The sequence below is a fragment of the Micropterus dolomieu genome, linkage group LG06 (genome assembly GCF_021292245.1).
Source record: "Micropterus dolomieu isolate WLL.071019.BEF.003 ecotype Adirondacks linkage group LG06, ASM2129224v1, whole genome shotgun sequence".
In the NCBI taxonomy this organism is placed as follows: Eukaryota; Metazoa; Chordata; class Actinopteri; order Centrarchiformes; family Centrarchidae; genus Micropterus; species Micropterus dolomieu.
Window position 1 is genome coordinate 23,198,725 of NC_060155.1, and position 21,937 is coordinate 23,220,661.

General features: G+C 39.6%; 1 protein-coding gene across 1 annotated transcript in view; it reads right to left on the reverse strand.

Annotated features, from left to right (window-relative positions):
* Positions 1-21,937, reverse strand: part of LOC123972353 (sodium channel protein type 4 subunit alpha B-like) — a 34,656-nt gene that overhangs the window by 6,050 nt on the left and 6,669 nt on the right. The window contains exons 5-20 of the mRNA XM_046051810.1: positions 21,768-21,859; positions 21,375-21,617; positions 21,179-21,242; positions 15,726-15,867; positions 14,532-14,729; positions 14,244-14,429; positions 13,775-14,146; positions 13,490-13,619; positions 12,588-12,826; positions 11,817-11,990; positions 10,990-11,346; positions 7,405-7,815; positions 3,885-4,002; positions 3,569-3,723; positions 2,804-2,977; positions 342-464 (exon numbers count right to left, since the gene is read on the reverse strand). Coding sequence (XP_045907766.1) covers positions 342-464; positions 2,804-2,977; positions 3,569-3,723; positions 3,885-4,002; positions 7,405-7,815; positions 10,990-11,346; positions 11,817-11,990; positions 12,588-12,826; positions 13,490-13,619; positions 13,775-14,146; positions 14,244-14,429; positions 14,532-14,729; positions 15,726-15,867; positions 21,179-21,242; positions 21,375-21,617; positions 21,768-21,859 — 3,178 coding nt within the window. The remainder of the gene's footprint in view (positions 1-341; positions 465-2,803; positions 2,978-3,568; positions 3,724-3,884; positions 4,003-7,404; positions 7,816-10,989; positions 11,347-11,816; positions 11,991-12,587; positions 12,827-13,489; positions 13,620-13,774; positions 14,147-14,243; positions 14,430-14,531; positions 14,730-15,725; positions 15,868-21,178; positions 21,243-21,374; positions 21,618-21,767; positions 21,860-21,937) is intronic.

The window sequence follows — 21,937 nt, forward strand, 5'->3', positions numbered from 1 at the left end:
TAATAATAATAATAATAATAATAATAAGGTAATTTCAGCCTTAACCAAAGTGGTCCATTAGACCGACTGACTTAATTGTACAGCCACGCCATCCCTAAAACTACCATTGTCAAATAGTCCCATATCCTTGGTCTGAACATTGTGTCAAGTATGATGGGAATTTTTGCATGACTAGGAATTGATCTAGCTGTCAGACAGATTAATGATCCAATTAGGCTGAAAACAAACCCTCTTTGGTAGATGTAATAATCCTGAGATTAATCAGCGTGGGACTACTCAACAGAAACTCTGTCACAAGCGACATGTGACATCAGTGTCCTTCAGAAAACTTTTTTTCTCACCCGCATGCCCTCAAATCTGGACAGAGCTCTGAGAGGTCTTAAAGCCCGCAGGGTCCTCAGGGACTTGATCGCAGCAAAGTCGGAATATCCCAGTGAATTTGCTACCAGACTTATCAAAGACACCTATATGGGGTACAGAAAAACATGTATACAGTGAGAATCATAAAATGAATTCAAATTCTTAAGTCAGTTCTTGTTAATGTTAAAACATTTGGGGGATAAGTAGCATTTATTTTAAAATACAAGAGAGAGTACAAAAAAATTGTGAAAAACATCACACCAACACAGTCAAGGAACTGCAATTCTATAACTTTTAAAGAAAGAAAATTATAAAATATCATAAAAGACAGGTAAATAACATTTGAAGAGCCATATTTTAGAGTTTTTGTGTATTTTGGGACATTCCACAGTTTGGAACACAATTACTTAATTTCTGAGGTTTAGATTTGATTTGGTTGTTATATCCTCTTTTAGCAAATTTAGACTTCCACTCTATTCTACATCCAAAACAGACAAAACGAAATGGTATTCCGCTGTTGAATGACCCTTGGATGACAGCTATGAATGAAAATGGCATGATATAAATGAAACGAACAAGAAAATTTATGTCATGATTGATGATGACAAAACACAGACAAGTATGCACACATGGACAAATAGCGTCCATGCATGCATACTCAGCTATATATGCATATAAAATATGTATATATATCAAATAGAGTGAGTTTTATAAAGAATTGATATCTGTCTTTGCCAAATTTGTTTCCCAATTTGCATCAAATTGATCCAATAAGTTCATTAAAACATTTTGGGACTAATAAGGTCCCAATGGTCTGTATTTCTTTATAAAAGTCTATTTACACATGTGTTCATCCAATATATCTAAAGAAGATACTCAAAATTAATTCTCGGGACAAGAGAAGTCTTTGGCTCCAAGAAAGTGCGGATGGAAAAATACTTAAACACAGTCAAATAAAGTAAAGTGGTACTTTTCATAGAGAGAAACCAAAGGTAGGTAGTTACATTGATCAACAGGACTTGTCTTTTATTCTGAACAAACAAAACAAGTAACACTCAGTACATGAATTAGACACAACAGTTTAGACATGAACTCAACCGGTGCATTAATAAATTAACAATAAGACTAAAAATGTCTGTTAAGCAACATTTTCATAGGTTTAATATGCTGTAAGAACACCAGATCTTCTGTAGATAAACCTTAGAGCATATGGCACTGCATTTATTTTTGATATAAAAGCCAAGGTCCTGAGGTAACTGATTCCAAAGATGACTGTTGAGTAGTTTTATAGCACAACAAAAGTTTTGCACATTTTATAAGAAGTGCATTTGTTTAGAAACAAGACGGTGGCTTTTGATATCACAACAGAAAGCACTTACGAGTGAAGAAACACAGAAGCATTTGTGATGCAGATGCAAGTTTCCAATTCCAGAGCTCATACTCACCGGGAACTTGCTAACTACAACTTACCCTAACAATAGAGCGGTCTGTGGAAATCTGTGTAACAGCAGGTGAAATCAGAGGAGGTCAAGTCAGGCCTCGGGCTGCACGCCTCGGGCACTTAGAATGACTATAAACTACAGAGCCACATCCATTTGAACAGTTTACATGAAGACGCTCACGAAGTGAAACATGACTCAGATCACTGGAGCACTTCTTTTAATTTGTCTTGCAAAATCCTAGCATAAAGCAAATGTAAAACTGTACAATGTAAAAACTGTTTAGTGTGTGATTTAGCATCCAGGTCCAGAAACAGTTCATGTGTGGTGCACACTAGAGGATTTTCTAATCTTAACCGATTTAAAAAATGTGGGATACTACAGACGTAATGACAGAATGAACCAATTTTCTATATTTTTAGAACGCACAAAACAGACTGTCAGTCAAAACGCAAGACTAGGCTACACACTTGGCATTTATACTAAACGATTTCCGAGTGGTGATTCAGGCGACTTGGGATCTCACAGAAACCTGAATGATCAATGTTTGATATTTACGATTGCAATCGAGTTTACAATTCCTCCAATCCAGTTGGTGACCTTAAGATTATGTCTGTAAACCCCTCACACTACAGGATAATTTCAGCCTATCAGCCTTGAATTGGGTATACTGTACCCCTGTGATTGTTGAGAGGGCGAATCGGACCCAAAACTGGCTCAATTATCTTCTGGTGTGCGGCCAGCATAAGTAGAGTTTGTTTGAAATAGGAGTAAATGATGGTGAGGTAAGCACAATTTCAGTCAGGAAAGTGTTTATTGCAAAGCATAAATGAATTGTCAAGTGCTTTCCTGTAAATAATGTGACACTCACCAAGCTGTAAATCCCACAAACATGAAGTGCTACATTCAGCTACAATGAGGGGGATTACTGTTCAACGTGAACAGGTGATTTTTAACTACAGGCATCCTTTCATGTGGCGCAACAAAGAAAAATGTTCACTCACATCCACAATAAGAAAGTCGAGCCAGCACCAGTAGTTGGTGAAATATTTCTTGAAGCCGTATGCAATCCACTTGAGGAACATCTCCAGCACAAAGATGTAGGAGAAAACCTTGTCGGCAGACTCCAACACCACCTTTACGACTTTTCTCTTCTCAATGTAGATGTCTTCGAATGCCTGCAGCAGAAGAGGGACAGCAATACGTACAAAACAGTCTTGAAAGTTCTGTGTTTTGCTTTTTAATTCCAACTGAATTGAAATCCCTTTGTATAGGGTTAACATGTCTTTTTAAAACATTGATTGTTTATTATTATTAAAAGTTAAAAAAAAAAGGTCTTTGGGGAAATATTAGAAATGCTCCTTTTCGTCTCAGCTGGCTGGAGGGGCGTGTCTGTGATTGACAGCAGCTGGCAGGCTGAGCACCTCCAGGAGAAAGAGAGAAAAAGTAAACAGTTGCTCTTCTTATCTGTTTTGCTGCTCAATGAGCGTTTGCTGCCCCCACAATTCTTAGAAGTGTAGTATTAAAGAGTACTTGTTGCTACCAGCAGGAACAATCCACATCAACTGGGAGTGAAATCTTATGGATTAAAAAAATTCCTTTAAATTTATTTTAAAAGTGTAGTATTAAAGAGTACTTGTTGCTACCAGCAGGAACAATCCACATCAATTGGAAGTGAAATCTTATAGTTTAAAAAAAAAAAATTCCTTTAAATTTATTTTAAAAGTTAAGAATTATTTTCTTTTTCTAATAACAACTAGCAGCCGTACCAGAGCCCCACTGCTGAGCAGGATCATGAAGATGATGAAAGTTTCAAACCAGCTGTGTTCCACGATCTGGTAGCAGGTCTTCCTCAGCCTCCACCAGGCCTGGCCCAGACCACGGCTGGTATCAATGTTGCAGCATTGACAGTGCCTCGTGCACACTGAGTGGGAAGGCAAAAACAAACCAGCACAGATTAAACCACATGAAGGAACTACAGTGTAAAAATAACTTATAACATCAAAAATGTATGTTGCAAAAGCTTTGATCAGATGGTTTGTTCATAGTTTTACTAGGGTTACAACTTGAATTCTTAATCCTCACATTCTGGGAAGCATTCCTCCGGCTCCATACTCTCTTCAGCCAGCTCTGATAAGTTGTCTATCTCTTCTCCAGGCTTCCTCAGATCCACCGTGCTGCCCTCCGATAGGCTGATCTCCTCCTGAGAAGTCAAAAGTCTTACTGTTGTCAACCAATTTCTCATAATATTTTAGAACCATTATGTACTTTCATTGTCACTGAGCTTGTACCTTGAATATGTAAACAGTGTATGAACCAGCACTGAGTTGATATACACATATATAGCACAGACTATAGACATGCATAAAACCAGATTATTTCATCAGTTTATATTGGTGGTTTCCCGTCAGCTGTCAAAGGCTAAACACCTGCTGTGACATCACTGATTGGAGTATGGCCATACGTGCAATATGCTTATAAATTTCAAACCAAACAGAACAGTGTAGCAGATTTTTTCTGCGCAGTATTCAGTGTGGATTCATCCCATCAAAGCAAACTCCCCTAGATGCACTGCCTTGCCTTTCAATCTCTTCTCAGCCTTAATAAAATTTTGATGAGATTTTCATGTGTTGTAACAGCAACATATTTAACATGATTTATAGGACAGAGGTGCAGCTTCAATCCTATAAACCGGTATGAAGTCTAATCCAGCATTAAAGAGCATCCACAGGTCCTGGAGACCAGATTACCAGCATTACCAGTCTTAGTGCTCAAAAACAGAGCAGAAAGAATGACTGATGGCATTTTAGCAGAATCAGTGATAACTATTGTCACATATTCTGTTGTAAAAGATGGGCTGCTAGCACTTTGTTCTTTAAAGTGATCTACTTTTAAAAATGTCTAAAGTGAGTAACAACTTATGTGTAACTAACTTCTTAATAATCACCACCTTGCTTGTGTTTTTGTGTGTATTTGTGTATTGCTCGACACATGTAAAATGCATCCTTCTTTACTGCTGTGCAGCTGCTGATGCCCAGTTAAGCTGAGCTTTCCATTTTCCCTGATGCCTAATTCTGGTGTGATGTGTGAAGCAGAGCATGACAGAGAAAGAGGAAGAGAGCGAGCCAGACTGCAGTCTGCTCAGCTCAGCCCGGCCCTGGCTGGCTCTGCTCAGCTGTGTCAGTATAATCTGCTCTGGAGGGCCTGGCTCCACATCTGGCCTGCTGCTGTCTGCCTGCCAGAGAGGTCAGAAGCAACACATCCTCCACCTCAACAAACCCCTTACCCACAGGACTCTGAGAGATAGAGGAATCTAGGAGGAACAGGAAGGGTGAATGAAAGTAAGTTTAGTTAGGTAGTTAGTTATCCTGGCAAAAACATCAGCCAATGATAAACATCTAAAAATTTTGCCTTGACTTTGATCTGTTAGGTCCAAACAAGATATGGTCCAGTTAACTGCAGGTTCTCCCATAATCAGGTCTCATTCCACCCATCATGGTGTGGTGATTGTAATATTGATTCTCTCTGCGTCACATTGCTCCTTCCATCATAGTGGGGCATGTGACATTTTAAAGGAATGGTTAGGGATAGAGAAATGATTTACTTTATTGCTGAGAATTAGATGAGAGGATCGATACCACTCTCATGTCTGTACTGTAAATATTAAGCTAACACCAGCAGCTGGTTTGCTTAGCTTAGCACAAAGTGTGGAATCAGGGGGAAACAGCTAATCTAGCTCTGTCACTAATGACCACATTATATCTCTAAATCCAAATACAAACACCAACGTGTAACCTCACTCAGATCTTCTTATCTTACTTTAAGCTACTATATCTTTAATCATAAGCCAATGTCTGTGAGCTAATTGTCTATTAATACTAATAAAACAAATAATAATGCTAGCTTATCTCTGTCAGACTTGTGGTGCTCAGTATTCTTAGCAGAGTGGTCCCCAAACCATAATCCCTTAAAGCTCCTACACATCCATGAACCACCCACACAGTTTTAGTTTAGCCCGATTAGACCTCTTCTCACAAATGTGTGGGGAAGCACCATCTTTGTTTGATTGACATCTCCCTCATTCTCCTGTTAGTATTCTTGCTCCTGTTAGGTCGGGATAAATTACACCTTTAACATATTTATTGGTATATAGATTTTAGCATAGTAGGGTAGAGGTCTAAAAAAACAGAATATGTTCAAACAGCTGTGAAGGTATGCATATTGTCCCTATATTATGTTATTCACAACAACTGACGAGACACTGAAACTACAACTGGTTGAGTGTAGTTATTCAGTGACAGCTAAAGGGTACGCAAATTGTTCCTGCATCATCTTCTCCAGGAACTTGCTGTAGATGAAAATATGCTCTTTGTCATTCGGCCAGTTTGTATAATTGCTAATGATGTAACATATTAGGGTTGGGTCTGGTCAATTTATAAATATTCCTCCCCCAAAAAACCCTATATTATTATGGTCATCTTTTCCACTTACAACTCAGCTTTCCACATTGCTGTCCCATTCACACCCCCCCCCCTCCCCCCTCCCCAACACAAACAACAAATCAGAATTGGAGGATTGGAAACTGATTAGATTCTTCAACTTGGATGTTATTTCACTTCCAAAACAAACAGAGCAGAACTGATAGATCCTTTGAAAGGACTTTCTAAAATATTTTCTGACATCTTGGGTAAAGAGCCAGTAAACAATCTGCCACAAAAAGCACGTAGGTCCCCCTCCACTATTTAAATATGCAGAAATACCTTTTACACCTTACACTATTACAAAAACAAAAGAACACAAAAACTTTGCCAAACTTTGTATTTGCATAAATGTTGGCCACACATGAGCCACTCACATAACATTTATTGTAACAGTCTTAAGTACTATGCAATGTTTTTATTTTTTTTTACCTTTATTTATTCAGGGAGCTTCACTGTGAGCAACCTCTCACTTGCAGGAATGCTACATCACATTCACACCGTTACACATTCACACCTGGAAGCTACCTAGTACAACCGCAGTCTGGTCTGCTGGCCACTAAGCAGCAGGGGTTATGGGCCTTGCTCAAGGGCACCTCAGTGGTGGTAAATAAGGGAGGACAAGCACTGCTTGTTTTACTCTCCACACCCAGATTTTATTCTGCCGGTCCGGGGATTGAACCGGTGACCTCAAGCTCTCGTCTCTAACTTTTGGGCCACCACTTGTTACTGCTTGGGAAAATAGAGCCAGTGTTTAGTTCATTTAGTACATTTCCAATTAATTTATTCTAATGAATTGCTAGCGTAGCCAAGTGAGTCAGTCCATCACAAGGCAGCTGAACATGCAAAAATTTGAAATTTGTCTACTGGCAAGTATTCAATGGAGAATAATTTTCCCACTAATACATTAATGAATCTTTACTTGGTTTTGAATTGAGCAAGTCCATCATTAATGCCAAATTACTGTGCATAAATATTTTCAAGAAACTTCCTTGGAAATTATGGACTAGTAAAATAAAGCATTAGAATGTTTTCAGTATCGTATGTCCAATAAAGTAACAGTAACGCTACAACAGTAAACCATCAGGTCCAGTGTAAACATACATATCTGGAGATGTAAAACTCACTGGTTTGTTGTCTTCATCCTCTGATGACTCAGAAATCTCCTCCTCCTCCAGAAACTCCACATCTGACTCTCCGGGTGCGATGGGAACAATGACAGTCAAATTCGGATTTGTCATGTAGCTGTCCTCCTCTGGTATGACGTACTTCTCTCCATAACGTCCAAAAATTCCCCCATTGCTTTCCACATGATTTCCAACCAGTTTGATGGCCTGACTGGTTTCTTTGGCCTTCTGCTTTCGACGCTTTAAGCTGCGATTGAAGAGGTCGGCCAGTCTTGTCACGAGCCAGGAAACACCGATGTTGATGCGGGCAATGGCAATCTGAATATTGTTTAAATCACCATCCTCATCTGGAGCAGTGAGGTTGTCGGAGCTAAAGGAGCTGAGCAGCAGGGCTAGAAAGAGATTCAACACCTGTTGACAGACAAATGTTGTGTTACTTTCATTACATGTGATTCAGATAAATTATTAGAGCATTTTTATCCTTTTATAACCATTTTGCTTAAATATGCCAGTGATCGCTGTATTTACATTACGTTGTCATTTATCTTTCTCCAAAAATAAGCTAAAGGATAAGTGGGATAAGCGCACCTAATGCACAGCATTAGGTGCACTTATCCCATATTTTGTAAACATTGGCAAATCCTGCATTGTATATGCAGGAGGATATTAGACTTAGATTTGCTCAGACACATATGGCTTTACGTGCTTTCAGCTACACTGAACTCAAGTTTCCAAACAACCATCTCCCAAGTAATCTGTCTGCTAGCTTAGAGAGCACCAAGCACATCTCTTCACATTAGCGTGTGTGTGTGTGTGTTTGTGTGTGCGTGTGCGTACAGTCTTTGTGCATATGTGATGTGCACAGTTGGTAAGGATCATCTTTAGCCTCTGAACCAGTCAGAGATGGGGAGCATGAACACATGATTAGTGATGAATGCCCTCTAAACTTCTCGCCCCTAAGCATCCATTAATCCCTTTGACAAACAGCTTTCCCATGATTCATGTGCAGAGGATGTTTCTGTCCACTGAACACTATACAGAGCACTATTGTGATCTGGTCTTTGCCCTAACGAGATAATTGAGTCACTGAAGGTCATCTTTGATCAGTGCTACCGAAAGGGCAGAGTTAAGTATAATTTAAAGCTATATTGAGTATTTAAAGAGCCAGAAGGTGTGAACTGGTGTGAAACCACCAGAGTAAACATGATATAATGGCGCTGGAGGTAGAGTACATAGGTGATTGTATGCCGCCTACTGTTACTACTACTGTTACTACTCCTGTCAAGCCATGCGTCCTGGCACTACACATAATGCAGTTTAGAAAAAAAATGTCAAATTTATCACACAAAATTCTTGACATTTGGTCTTTCTTTAGTCATAAATATTGACATTCTGGCTACATTAATGGCATTGTGCTAAAAGACTGATGGCCAAGCTCACATCCCAGGCAAAAAGTCAGCATCCTAGACCAGATATTGACTGTGACTAGATTTATGATTTAATGCTCATATTTTTAAACAGTATGCTTTACTTGGACAAGATTTAATAATGAGAAACAACCGATGAGTTTGGCAAAAGCAACACTACTAAGACAACGTCCCAAAACCAAATAAAAAGCAGGACAGAGCCACTGCAATTAGTCCCTTCAGGCCTCCCTCCAAAGCCACTCCCCCAAAACACATTTCCATGCACAGCGAATGTGTGGGCAGAGTGCGTGTAGGTAGCCATGCTTATTATAGTCCCGTATTTGATTTACTGATTGTTTCGGGATTTAAAGAAAATTTTAACAAATATAACAAAAAATGATTCTGAAATACTACCCCAACATTACCCCAGCTTTAACTCTGATTTACAGTATAGCATCAAAGCTCCGCTACAGTGGATGTTCCAGTCCTGAACAAGTAATTTTCTAACAATAACATCTGCTCTTGTTGTTCTATAGTATGATCATTACTTACAGTTGGTAGAAATGTTTTACAATTTTTGTTGTTGCATATATTGTCAGGAAATACATCACTATATGAAGCTTCTTCCATAGATATTTTAGTTTAAATAATCCCCATGAAATATAGTGTCAGTCATCATCCCAGCAGACTTACAAATATTTTAGAACTAACCAAAAAGGTTTTAAAACATCTCTGACAGACAGATACATTTGAGAGCATAGGATTTAAATGTGGAACAAACTAGCATTTAGTGGCAGAAGGAACAGAGGGCATGCTGGGAACAGGTGTTTGAACCACATCCAATAGGAACTCCTCACTCAAAGCCATGCAACGTTTTTTCAAAAGCCTAACAGGCTTTTAAAACAGTTTTGCAACAGAACTGAATTGACTGTAGTGCAGATGATGTTCATATTGCAGTGTAGGCTATAATACTATTCTACTATGGGCTTAGCATGAGATGGGAAAGGCCCTAGCTGGTAGCACATTTGTTTCTTGTTTGGACTTGCATAACACATATCTCTTGGTAATGTATGAATTGATTAGGGCAAAAATCATGATAATAACAATGAAATAAAAACTAGAGTTTACTCACTCAGGCTGAAATAGTACTATAAACACTACAACACTACATTATGTGATTATCTATATTTCAGTAATCAGCACCCAAATGACATTTAAAATAAAACTACACTGGCCATAAATAAATGCTGCGACTGCTAGCTGTCTGCTAATGCCAGCTCACAGGACACAGCTGGACAACAAATCACCATATGGATTGATCAACAAATATACATATCCTTGCTATGGCACCGAATGACAACAGCTGTGTACAAACAGAGGTTTCCCACAGATGAACTATTTTTTTTATAGAAACAGCTGCATGCAATGGTGTGCAAGCTGTGGGAAAATCAACACCTGCTGCAAAAGCTGGAAAGAGAGCAAGAACACTCTGTGGCCTTGGCTGATCCTTTGTACAGTACTTAGGTCAAAATTTCACCCATAAGGCTTAGTTCATTAGCAATGGATAAAACATTCTGCCCTGCAGGACATGAGGCAAAGCCGCTGCTAGTGCAGAGTGTGTCTGTTGTGGCTACAGTTTGCACAACAGCAAGTGCAGATAATACATATGTTACTTGGTCGGGGGGGGCAACAGATTGTATGTTGTCCAGACATGATCCTTTTTGAAGTCAGTAAATGCTAATCTGCAAGACAGTTAACCTGATGCTGTGACTTAACCACTTTCTCAGTGCCTACAGTGACTAGCGTCTGTTTAGGAGCACTGAAGGAAAAATGCCAAAACCGTTGTACCAACGAGGCACCAACAACTGTTCAAGGATGTCCCATCCTCATAATATGGAATCATGTATCCTCATTGGTGCAATATAATCCCTGATTACTCGTGACATCATCACTTGGCTTTGACAGCAGTTATAGTTGGGTCCATTGACGTGCAAATTAATTTCTCTCTAGGCAGACTTCCTGTTATCATACACTACATGAAAAAGCTAGCTATCAACATATGCAATAAAAAGACTGGTTACTACTGAAGATGCATATTGGAATATAATATTGTTGTTGTTTTTTTAAAGTTAAATAATTTTTTTTTTAAATCATATAAAATGTCTAATTTAATACTCACCACCAAGTTCCCTATGACCATGACCAACATGAACACCAGGATACAGAGGGGCTGCCCGGCAACTTCCATACAATCCCACATGGTCTCGATCCATTCGCCACACAGCACCCGGAACACGATCAGGAAGGAGTGGAAGAAATCTTTCATGTGCCAGCGAGGCAGCTGACAATCAATTGAGATCTTACACACACAGTCCTGGTAGTTCTTGCCAAACAGCTGCATGCCCACCACAGCGAAGATGAAGACGATGATGGCTAACACCAGCGTCAGGTTTCCCAGGGCGCCGACTGAGTTGCCGATAATTTTGATGAGAGTGTTGAGAGTGGGCCAAGATTTTGCCAGCTTGAAGACTCGTAACTGATGAAGGGAACAAGATAAAGAAAACAAATTATGCTACATCTTTACTAGAAACTCTGCGTTTAAATTTGATATTGGATTCTAAGATGTTCTAGACTTCAGAAATGAGTATTATTTGACCTAGTTTTATGTTCTCAGTGACGTGAGTGTTGTGTAAAATTCTCAGATTTAGGAAGGATTGAATTGTTGACCTAGCCTCTGTCCAAACAATGGGATTAGTTCTTTTTTGTTTATACTACTAATGCAAAAAAAAACACATAATGAAATGTTATTTACCTTTTTCATACAGTATTAATTGTAGTTTAATCTACTGTATTTAAACAGAGTCATCCATCACTAGCCTTATATGTCAATCAAATCTCTGGTTTCAAATCTTTGATTTATTGCATTTGTAAAAATGAATAGAAAGGCAATGGCAAAAACAGTAAAAAAAAAGAGGTACATGAGTGAAAGTTAAAGATTTTGGTTACTAGTCTGAAAGATCGCAGGACAGACAGCCCCTCTACATTGGAGAGACCCAACTCCATCAGACTGAGGCAAACAATGATGCCGTCAAAGATATTCCAGCCCTGTTGGAAGTAGTAGTAGGGGTCCATGGCAATGAGCTTCAGCACCATCTCAGCTGTAAAGATCCCCGTGAACACCTAGAAAAGACGCAGAGGGACTGAAAAACAGGAAGAGGTGGAAAAAGCACCAAACTTTTCAAGTGGAATATTACTGTACTTTTTTTACTTGAAGCTGCACTTGTGCTGCTGTTCATTTTATTAATATTTATATATTAATAATGGTGCCAGTTTTAGGACTCAAATATCCATGTAGTTCAGGAGAAGATATTTCAGAGAAATCCAAAAACATATTACTTCGATTTGCCTTCTTTTCAGTAGGTTTTTGAACTTGAAGACACTTGCAGTCTATAATTCACCAGTAGGGGAAGATGGCAAATGCAAACAAGGGAATGAGTCCCACCTCCTACTAAAAATACTCCCTCTTACCAAGGATAATCACAAATAGTCTAAAGCAGAACCTTTGACACAGGATCAACATGGCCATATTTGACCTTAAGTCCAGCACAGCATAACTGGCTATAATAAGCCTAGCTGTCTGATATGAAAATACATTATCTGAATGAATGCCTTTTGTCTTTCCTCTTGGCTTTCAGTCCTCTCCACTGCAAACCCAAAGGCACTTAGGAGAAACTGTGTCAAATGCTGGAAACCTGCCATGTCCTTAAAAACCCTTACCAGATTGCCCACTGAAAGCATCGTGTTGAACTCCTCAGTCATGGGGTAGTGTTCCAGGGCCATGAAGAGGGTGTTCAGCACAATGCATATGGTGATACCCAGATCCAGGAAAGGATCCATCACCATGAACTTCACCCACTCCTTCATCTTCAGCCACCACGGGCAGCAGTCCCATATCAGGTACTTCTTGGCAAATGTGTACCAGCAGGGATGACACTTTTGCCTCGACTCCTCCAGCTCTGCAAAGAGATACCAAAGTGAACAATTCATATGCAGGCCTTTCATTAAAAGTAAAGCTATGCTTGCCTTTCCTTTCTTCTCCAACCCTAGTGGGCATAACCTTCCCGTTTTATGCTAGTTTCAATTTGTAAAAGGTTGTTGAGGCTCAACATAGTGAGAGCTAAAATATATAAATACATCTCTCATGTCTGTGTACTATATATGATGGAAATAGGGGGAAACAAGCTTGGCTCTGTCTAAAGGTAACAACATCCATCTTCCTGCACCTCTGCTGTTCAGTAATTATATCTTGTCTGTTACTACTGGTACTGCGCCTGGCCAAGAAATAGTCTGGCACAAAATTAAATTAAATTAAAAAACATGTACTTTTTTACACTAAAGCTAAACAATTAAATAAATAAGCTTTAACTTAAACTTTAGAAGTCCTGGTAGTAGGTTTTTTTACCTTTGGACAGAGCCATGCTGGCTGTTTTCCCCCTATTTCCAGTCTTTATGTTAAGCTAAGCTAACTAGCTGCTATAGAACTATATATTTATTGTACAGACATCACAGTGATCATACTGACCGATCTCATCTAATTCTCGGCAAGAAAGAAAATAAGCATATTAATACATAACAATAACAATTGTCAAACTGCTCCTTTAGTGTTGAAAAGGACTCACCATCCATGGCATCGCTGAGGAAGCTGACAGAGCTCATCCCTCTTTTCCTGCGCACTGGAGGAGGCTCGGTCACTGTCGGGGAAGGCTGAAGGAGAGGTCTGGGAACCGTGTCCTCCGCGCTGGTGGACTTCTGGTAGACAGAAAACACCCAAAAATGAAATACAAGGCTTTCTTCTCCTTTTATTTGGTGGGCTGTTAGAAAGTCTGAGGGTACTACGTCCTAATAAAAGCATATTGTTCACTCTTGCAGGATTTTCTAATTAAATACAGGCTTCTCTAACTCACTGTGTCTTCTCTGATCCTCTCCATGCTGTAAGCAGGCATGGAGGTGGGAGTGTGTAGGCCCAGAGTGGTGACCCCGTTCTGGTCTAGGGAAACATTGAGCCGACCATTGACATTGAGGCTGGGGGTGAAGATTTGGGAGCAGTGGCTCCGCACACTGCCCGTCCTTCTCTTCCATGGTGTTGCCGATGAATTGGTGCGACTCCTGAAGGCGTCCCCATGAACGCTGTACTCGTCATCCCCAAAGTCAGCCTCCGAGTTGTTGCGTACCCGGAAAGAGCTGAAGATGCTGTTCTGGCTTCCTCTCCTGGTGCTGAGGGGGTGAGACGACAGCGTGGCCAGCAGAGGGTGGACTGGAATAGGAGACAGAGGAGGCTACAGAAACACAGAGGATACGTTAGCTCCTATGGCTTTTAATGAGAGCATCAAAGACTGGGAGAAATGTTTGGAGTGTGATTGTTGGGTGATGTACCATTGGCTCATCCAGTGGGTCAAACTTCTCTTCCGCAGCTTCCTCTGCAGTTTCCTCAGACAACGTTCTGTGTGATCTTCTTCTTCTGCTGCTGCTTCGACGAATGCTGCCTGTCTTCAGACAAAACGGAGACAATTCTGGGGACAACACTGAGTCTGTATCTTGTGCTTGTCTTTTTGCTGCCAACTACACAAAGAAAGGAAAAACATCAAAGGATATTAGTTATTGTTTGTTGAAAGCAAACATGAAAATATGAAAGTCTTGGCTGACTGCTTGCATTGCACCTACTCTTTGCTCGCAGCGAAGATGCTCCATAGCCAGCTGAAACTCCCTCTCCTTCTGCCAGGCCTCGGCGATGGTTGCCTGATTCTGCTCCTCATAGGCCATGGCCACTACAGCCAGGATGAGGTTGACCAGGTAGAAGGAGCCCAGGAAGATTACCAGCACAAAGAAAACCATGTAGGTCTTCCCTGCTGAGCGTAACGTCTGAGGGAGCACACATGAAGTCAGTACGCCATGTTGGATACCTTTTACTCAGTAATGACATTACTGAGTTTTGGGGACTCACTGTGATTTGGCTGCACAAAGCAGTTCAAGATGGAAAGCAACAGACAGTCAGATAATAAGAGGTAAACAAATCCCCAGTTCTATCGGCTTTATCTAAATCGGGCATCTGATCAGGATGGCACGCCTTCCTTTGGAGGTTTTCCAGTCACGTCCAACTGGTAGGAGCCCCCAGGGTAGACCCAGAAAATGCTGATTACATATATCATCTGGCTTAGGGTCACCTCTGCATCTTCCCTGGAAAACGCTGCTGGGAAATAGGGATGTCTGAACTACCTTGCTTAGTTTGCTGCCATCGTGACCCAGCCCCTGATACGTTACAGAAAATTGATGGATGGATCTAAATTCTTTATTCAGACAAAATAATTAAATGACAGCACCTTAAATAGCCATTATCGGTACTGTCCAACTCCTGAGGGAAATATCTGTGTTTAGCTGCTAAATGCTCCACGCTAAAACCCTCCATAGTGGGGAACTGCAGAGTCAGATGAGTAGTATCAGTAGGTTTGTCACTATTTGGAATCCCGACAATGCTTAATCATTGTCATTTGACCCAGCATTCAATACTTGTGTTTATATCCTGCCTGACTGTTAATGTTATGGATGACATTGTGAAGTTATGTTGAGTCACTGCGCCAACCATACTGTATCTCTCAAATTAACCAGGTAAGTAAAATAGCATTATAACCAATGGAAATAATGGTCAGTCTAAGGAAACACAACTAAACAAACTAAATGTCCCTTTAAGCATCATTATTTGACGTTTGCATTCTATCATGTATTTGTGAACTGAAATTAATGAGGAGTTAAAAATATAATAATAATAATAATAATAATGATAATATATAATATAATTCAGTTGGCACAGCATATCGTCACAGGATACTGATAGATTAAAATGAGATTCAAAAATTGCACCTGGTGAAACAGTTTTTCCCAGTAGTCTTGCGTCATGAGTCGGAAGAGGGCCAGGAAAGCCCAGCCGAAGGTATCAAAACTAGTGTAGCCATAGTTTGGATTCCTCCCTACTTTTAGGCAGTCAAATCCATCTGGACACTTCCTGTAATGCACAAACAATTGAAAGGCAGAAGACAGATGTACCAGAGTTAAAAACATCTGGCCTTTGACTCCACAGGGTAGAGAAGCGGATGAGTCAGTAAGTACATACACTGCTATCAACACCATTATTTCAACTGAAGAGGGCACTTGAAATTCGTTCCAGGCAGGAGCACTAAAATGCACTGGAGCAAAAGGGATTATGATGAGCCAGATGGATATCAAATTGCAGTTCAAAAATGTTCAGCTTCATGCCTCCATCTCTGATCTTCATTGTCAGCATAGTGGCATTACAGCAAATATTTAAGTCCAGCAGCTGAGAACAAGCTGGACTGGCATGTCAATCTCAGCGCAGAATAATTTTGTAATGGCCGGGAAACAGCTGGGCGGCAAAGCGCTGCTGTGAGAACAGCTGTAGATCTCACCAACCAGCCAGCTAAGCAGGAATTCTCACTAATATCCAGCAGTGAGGACAGAGGAGGCTGCGTGAGGCCAGCAACATCTTCCTGTCAGGCTGTCCCTTTCCTCTGCTGCACTGCTCAACCTGTCAACAATCTGTTCGCCTCTTTTACTCCGTATGACTAAACACACACAGAACCTGCAGACACTGCAAGTGTTGTCTTAAAGGACTGCACGCTGGTTTTGCATATTTCCGCTCATGATTGTATCATGTTTAGTGAATAAATTATATTATTGTTGACCATTTCTTTAGGCATACCACATGGTTTTTAGACTGATTTTTTTTGTTACACTTGTATTTAAGAAAACGGTGTCACCCTTTTGAACTTTACATAACAAAATTTACATGACTTCTCGACACAGCTTGAGAGTTTGATAAAATTGTTCATTTCAGCATGTTCTGCCGTTTTATAGACACATTTTTAATAATAATAATATGCAGATTAATTATTAATTAATTACTGCAGCAAGTCTATTCATTTCCATACTATAACCGAATTCATGGGAAGTATGAAATCAATCTAAATTAAATTTTAAAAAATGTTTATGTCAACATTGAGGTTTTTAGTACTGCCCTGGAGACTGCTCTTGCATTCGTTCGTGCTCAGTTAGCGCCCTTCAAAGAGAGCTGTTAAGCCACATGCATTCGCTGTGAGGTAAGATCTGCCTCCACACAGACATCTACCACAGCCAGCAACATTTGCACGCTCGTTTGCACAGGTGAGTCCAGAATTTGTATTGTCCCGTAGTGTTTTACTTTCATTCCAAATCATTAGTAATACACTAGACAAATTATTCCATAAGAAAAGTTTTTTGCCAAATGCAGCTGGCCTCATCAAAAAAGCTTGCGACCGCTAATGACACAGACTCTCACGTCCACCATCCCCCCCCCCCAACACACACACACACACACACTTTTTACTGTACATACTGTAAATTTGTCACATGTAGACCTGATTCTGATTTTGTAAATCTGAAGTAAATATGCACATATTACTTTATTTTATCACTATTATCTTAAAAATGTTATACCTTGTCAGTTTAATATTGTAATTTTTATACATTTTATGTTTATTGTTAAGCACCAAGTTACCAAAGCACATTCCTTGTATGTGTAAACCTACTTGGCAATAAAACTGATTCTGATTCTAATTAGATTTCTTTTGAGGCAATTGTGTTTGAAACTAGTCAACTTACAATTTAAAGACTAAAAAGTTAAGGAGAAGAAATACAGACACTACAGTATGGTCCTTCAAACTTTCATACAAGTTTACAAGTCATGTCATATAACCAAAGCAACACAATCTAGAGTGTTAAAGAGCTCTATGAAAGCTCTTTGCTAACATGTTTACAATATTTATAAGCAGTATCCTTGAGGTGTACCATCAGTTTCCTGCAGTTTGTGTAACAGAACAACATAGGAACATCTGTCAATCACGTTAAAGTGTTTTCCCTCTATGGTGGGCAGGGCTGGGGGGTGGGGTCAAGGGCAAAAGTTGAAAGTCATAATCCTTGATGCACAGTGGCTTTAAGATGTGAGGGGATAAGTGTTTGCCTGAACTCTACAGTAGGCGCGATGAGAAACAGCTTGGACCTTTGAGCAAATCATTTATCACAAACTTGCTAACCATCTAGGTTGAAAATATCATTTGAATATGTGTGCATGTGTGCATGTGTGTGTGTGTGTGTGTGTGTGTGTGTGTGTGTTTGCGTGTGTGCCCACTTGTGCCTGTGTGTTTGTGTGCATGTGTGTGTCATCATAATGTATCCAAAGATTTAATTTGGAAATCTACTCAGGGATTACTTGTTGGAATACACTCAAAAGATTAAGCATCCTCTATGTTTTACGTCCTCCATCCTGACCTGCTTAATATCTTGCCCGTCTCCACAGTCAGCCTCAGAAAGTTCCATGTAAAATGTCACAGAAGTTAAAAGGCTGTCTCATTCATTTTGCCAACAGACACACAAGCTGCCATATGGTTATTTTAACCTATAACCTGGCAAGTGTGGCATGAAGCTGTGTCATTGTGTCTTTGACTTAATGTACACGTAACCATAAAGAAATGAAAAATGCAATAAATACCACATCCTTGGTGATGACTGAGCAAAGTTAACAGACAAAAGGGCTAACCGTCCTTGTTCTCTTATTGTCCAAAGCGCCATTAAAACAAACAAAAAAAGCTTAAAACTTAATGAGACTGAATGTCGATCACTGTTAGAGCTCCACGCACAAAACACAAGCAACAGGCAACAATTTTGTAGGTAAACTCTGGCACAGCTGGATAGGTTATATTGGTACTAGTCTGATTTTACTGACCTACTATTTATGGGAGTTTAATGATGTCATTTACCCTGACTGCCCTCAAATGTATCCTCTTTTCGCTCTGACTTGAACACAAATTACTGAATCAGATTTTACTTCTTGGGAGATTAAGTTCCTGTGTTTTTGGAGGAGAGGTTACAGAGTGAGATTAAAAACTAAAGGGTTGGCTGCACTGTGATCCAGATAAAAATGTGTAACTACCTCTGTCTATATTTGTAATATTATCTGGTTAAAATACAGCATTAATATTAATATTAGCTTAATCCTATGAAAAATAGTCTTACACACACTAAAGGTCTGCTAGAGCTGTTAACTAAATTTTGGCAAACCCAGGCTGGTTCTCTTTTTTATTGAAACTTCTCTTGCACTTAAACCATCTCTGTTTCTTTTGTCCATGTTTTATACAATGTATGGAAGTGTTTTTACCTATTATGTGTTCCCATTTTAAACAATGTTGTCAGCAATACTGAACATAGAAACATGGGACTCCCTGGGAGGATGTAACAATCCTATAGATTTATGTTATGGCCACCAGTTTAATTATTTCTATTATTTATTTCTATTATTTATTTCTGTTCTTGAAAAATCATGTTCTGCATGTAATTGGAGGCTCAAATCAGAGTAGTAGCAAAATTGAGAACAAAACATGTTGCCATAGTTGCTGAATTTACACACAATTGGCCCAGAATTTTGAAATGAATTGAATTAAAGGTGGGAAATGCTATTCTGGAGAAAAACAATACCACAAAAAATACCATGATATAGAACAAACAATGATACAGCAAGTAGGTTGTGGGTTAACAAACTACTGCTACAATTGCTGCTGCAAAGCTTACATGCAAAGAGGAGGAGACAGTCCCAGAGTCAGCACACAATTCACAACTCTCCTGCAGCAGTAGCTAACATCACAACAACAGCATATCTTGGCAAACTAGAGAGAAAGCTGAAAGTCCCTGGGCATGTCATTTAAAGTTAGCTGACACACAAATCAATGCTGGAACGGCTGGTAAAGCGTTGTGTGTTTAGGTCTGAGCCACTTTTTCCCATTTACAGAGCCAGGTCTGTCTACAATCACTGTATTTTTTTTCAGCGCGCACAGAATGGACAGCTAAAAGACAGTGAGAGATGTATTGGATTATAATCCCACCTTTAAACTGTGTTTTCAGATTTCTCAGATTTACCAGTCAATTAATTACAAGACCGCATCAACGCTACACCGACTATCATTTTTCATTAAGCTGTGAAACAAGCAGCAAATCGGCACATTGAACAAGTTGGAATAAGTTACTTAATATAATAATCAATTATTATATTATAATCAATTATCAAAATAGTTAAACATCATCATCATTTGCATTTAATCAATGTATTAGTATTCATTTGCCTGAATCTGTGTGGATGCATGTGTGTCATTGATGTTGTTTAACAATACCCCTTTGTTCTTTTAGTGTTAAAAGTGATTTGTATTACTTTTTTTTCTTGTCACAAATAAAGCTATTAAATAATAATAATAACAACAATAATTCAAATGGAAACATTTTCTGTGCTTTTAAAGAACTTTTGAGTGAACCCTGAAAAATGGGTCTGAATGAATTGAATTACTATTTATGTACCAACAACTAAAACGATTCTTGTTTTAAGTAAGAAGACATTTTTATGGAAGAAAAGGAAAAACAATCCGTACCAAACTTCCCCGTTAAAGCTTAATATCGTCACCATTTTTTGTTAGTTGCTATCATCCATTAACTTGTATCATTAACAAGAGCACCTAACGGAAGCCATTTGTTGAAGCTGCAGGATTTCAGATTCACACAGATGGGTATTTAGTTCATTATAACCCTTGAACTGGGCCTGGCATGGGCAGAGTCATCCTGTTGTGCTTGTTTCAAAAGCATTTGGATTTATAGGATTATTCAGTGCGTCGGCTGAGTAGCAATATTTGGATGGTTTCACGCTGTGCCTTTCATTGGGAACAAAGTCCATCACTCCACAGATAAAATATCATCTATAATGCAAACTGAGGTACAGCTTGAAGACTTCTGTTCAGTATTTCTCTCAACAATAACAGAATATCAATCCCAAGTGATCCGGTCCGCTCCGGTTAACCTAATCATCATCAATCATGTCATAGAGCTTTTGAGATGATGAAATCTCCAAAGACCCCCCTCTCTCCAGCTGGCAACTCCATGTTTCTCACTAAAGGGTTCCAGTGGAGCCGGGGTGATTATCCACGCCACATGTTGTCTTGTGGACAGCCTCTCTCACGCTATACCTCTCCCTCTGACGGGACCATTCCTCTATACATTACACCTCTAAGTCGCAGATTTAAATATGAAGCTTAAAGCACATCATCTATTGTTGTTTCTGTATTTTCTCGTTCTGTGAAAACTATTTGCCCCAAGCCTGATGCTCAAGCTACTATATCCAATTATCCAGAGGACATGCATGGGATCAAAAGCCATTAGATGCTTTGATGTTATGTAATAGCCTGCAGATGATTAACAAGCAGTAAGCAGCACAAACACTCACTTACCCTGCATCACTTCCATATCCACATATTAAGGCATCCTTTGCTCCTTCAACTTTGTAAAAATTATCTAAGGAAAGGGGGAAAAGAGGATAAAACGACAAAATTGAATTTTATTGAATGTTAATGATATTGGACAGTTTTCAGAACATTGTATGTGTGAAATGCGTTCCCAACACCAGTCTCTTGTTTTTTGGCTGACCTTCATTGCTGAGGAAATCTGCCCTGGAGCTCCAGGTTCTGTTGTTGCAGATGAAGGATGCGTTGGCGCTGTAGGAGGAGTTAACACAGTGCGAGAGGCTGCGGATGCACTTTTGTCGTAGTAGGCCCATGAAAAGCTGCAGGCCAATGAGGGCAAACACGCTAAGACAGAAGACGGTCAGGATCATCACGTCTGCCAGCTTCCTCACAGACTGAATCAAAGCGCCGACGATGGTCTTGAGACCTTGACGGAGGAGAGGAGACAATATATCAATTGTTTGGTAACACAAAGATAAATTAAGTTTTCTGTTGATGTGGGAGAAGCAGATTCAGACATGACTGGAAACGAGAGGAGGCACAGATGGCCTGAAGTTCGACCTGATGGACGTATTACCTGGGATGACTGAGATGGTTTTGAGTGCTCGTAGTACTCTGAAGGTTCTTAATGCTGAGACGTTTCCAAGGTCTACAAATTCTGTCACATATCTGGAATTAGAAGAAGATACCCATAAGGTACAATCAGCAGAGTTAACAAATAATGTTCAGACACTCTTAATGGTTTGT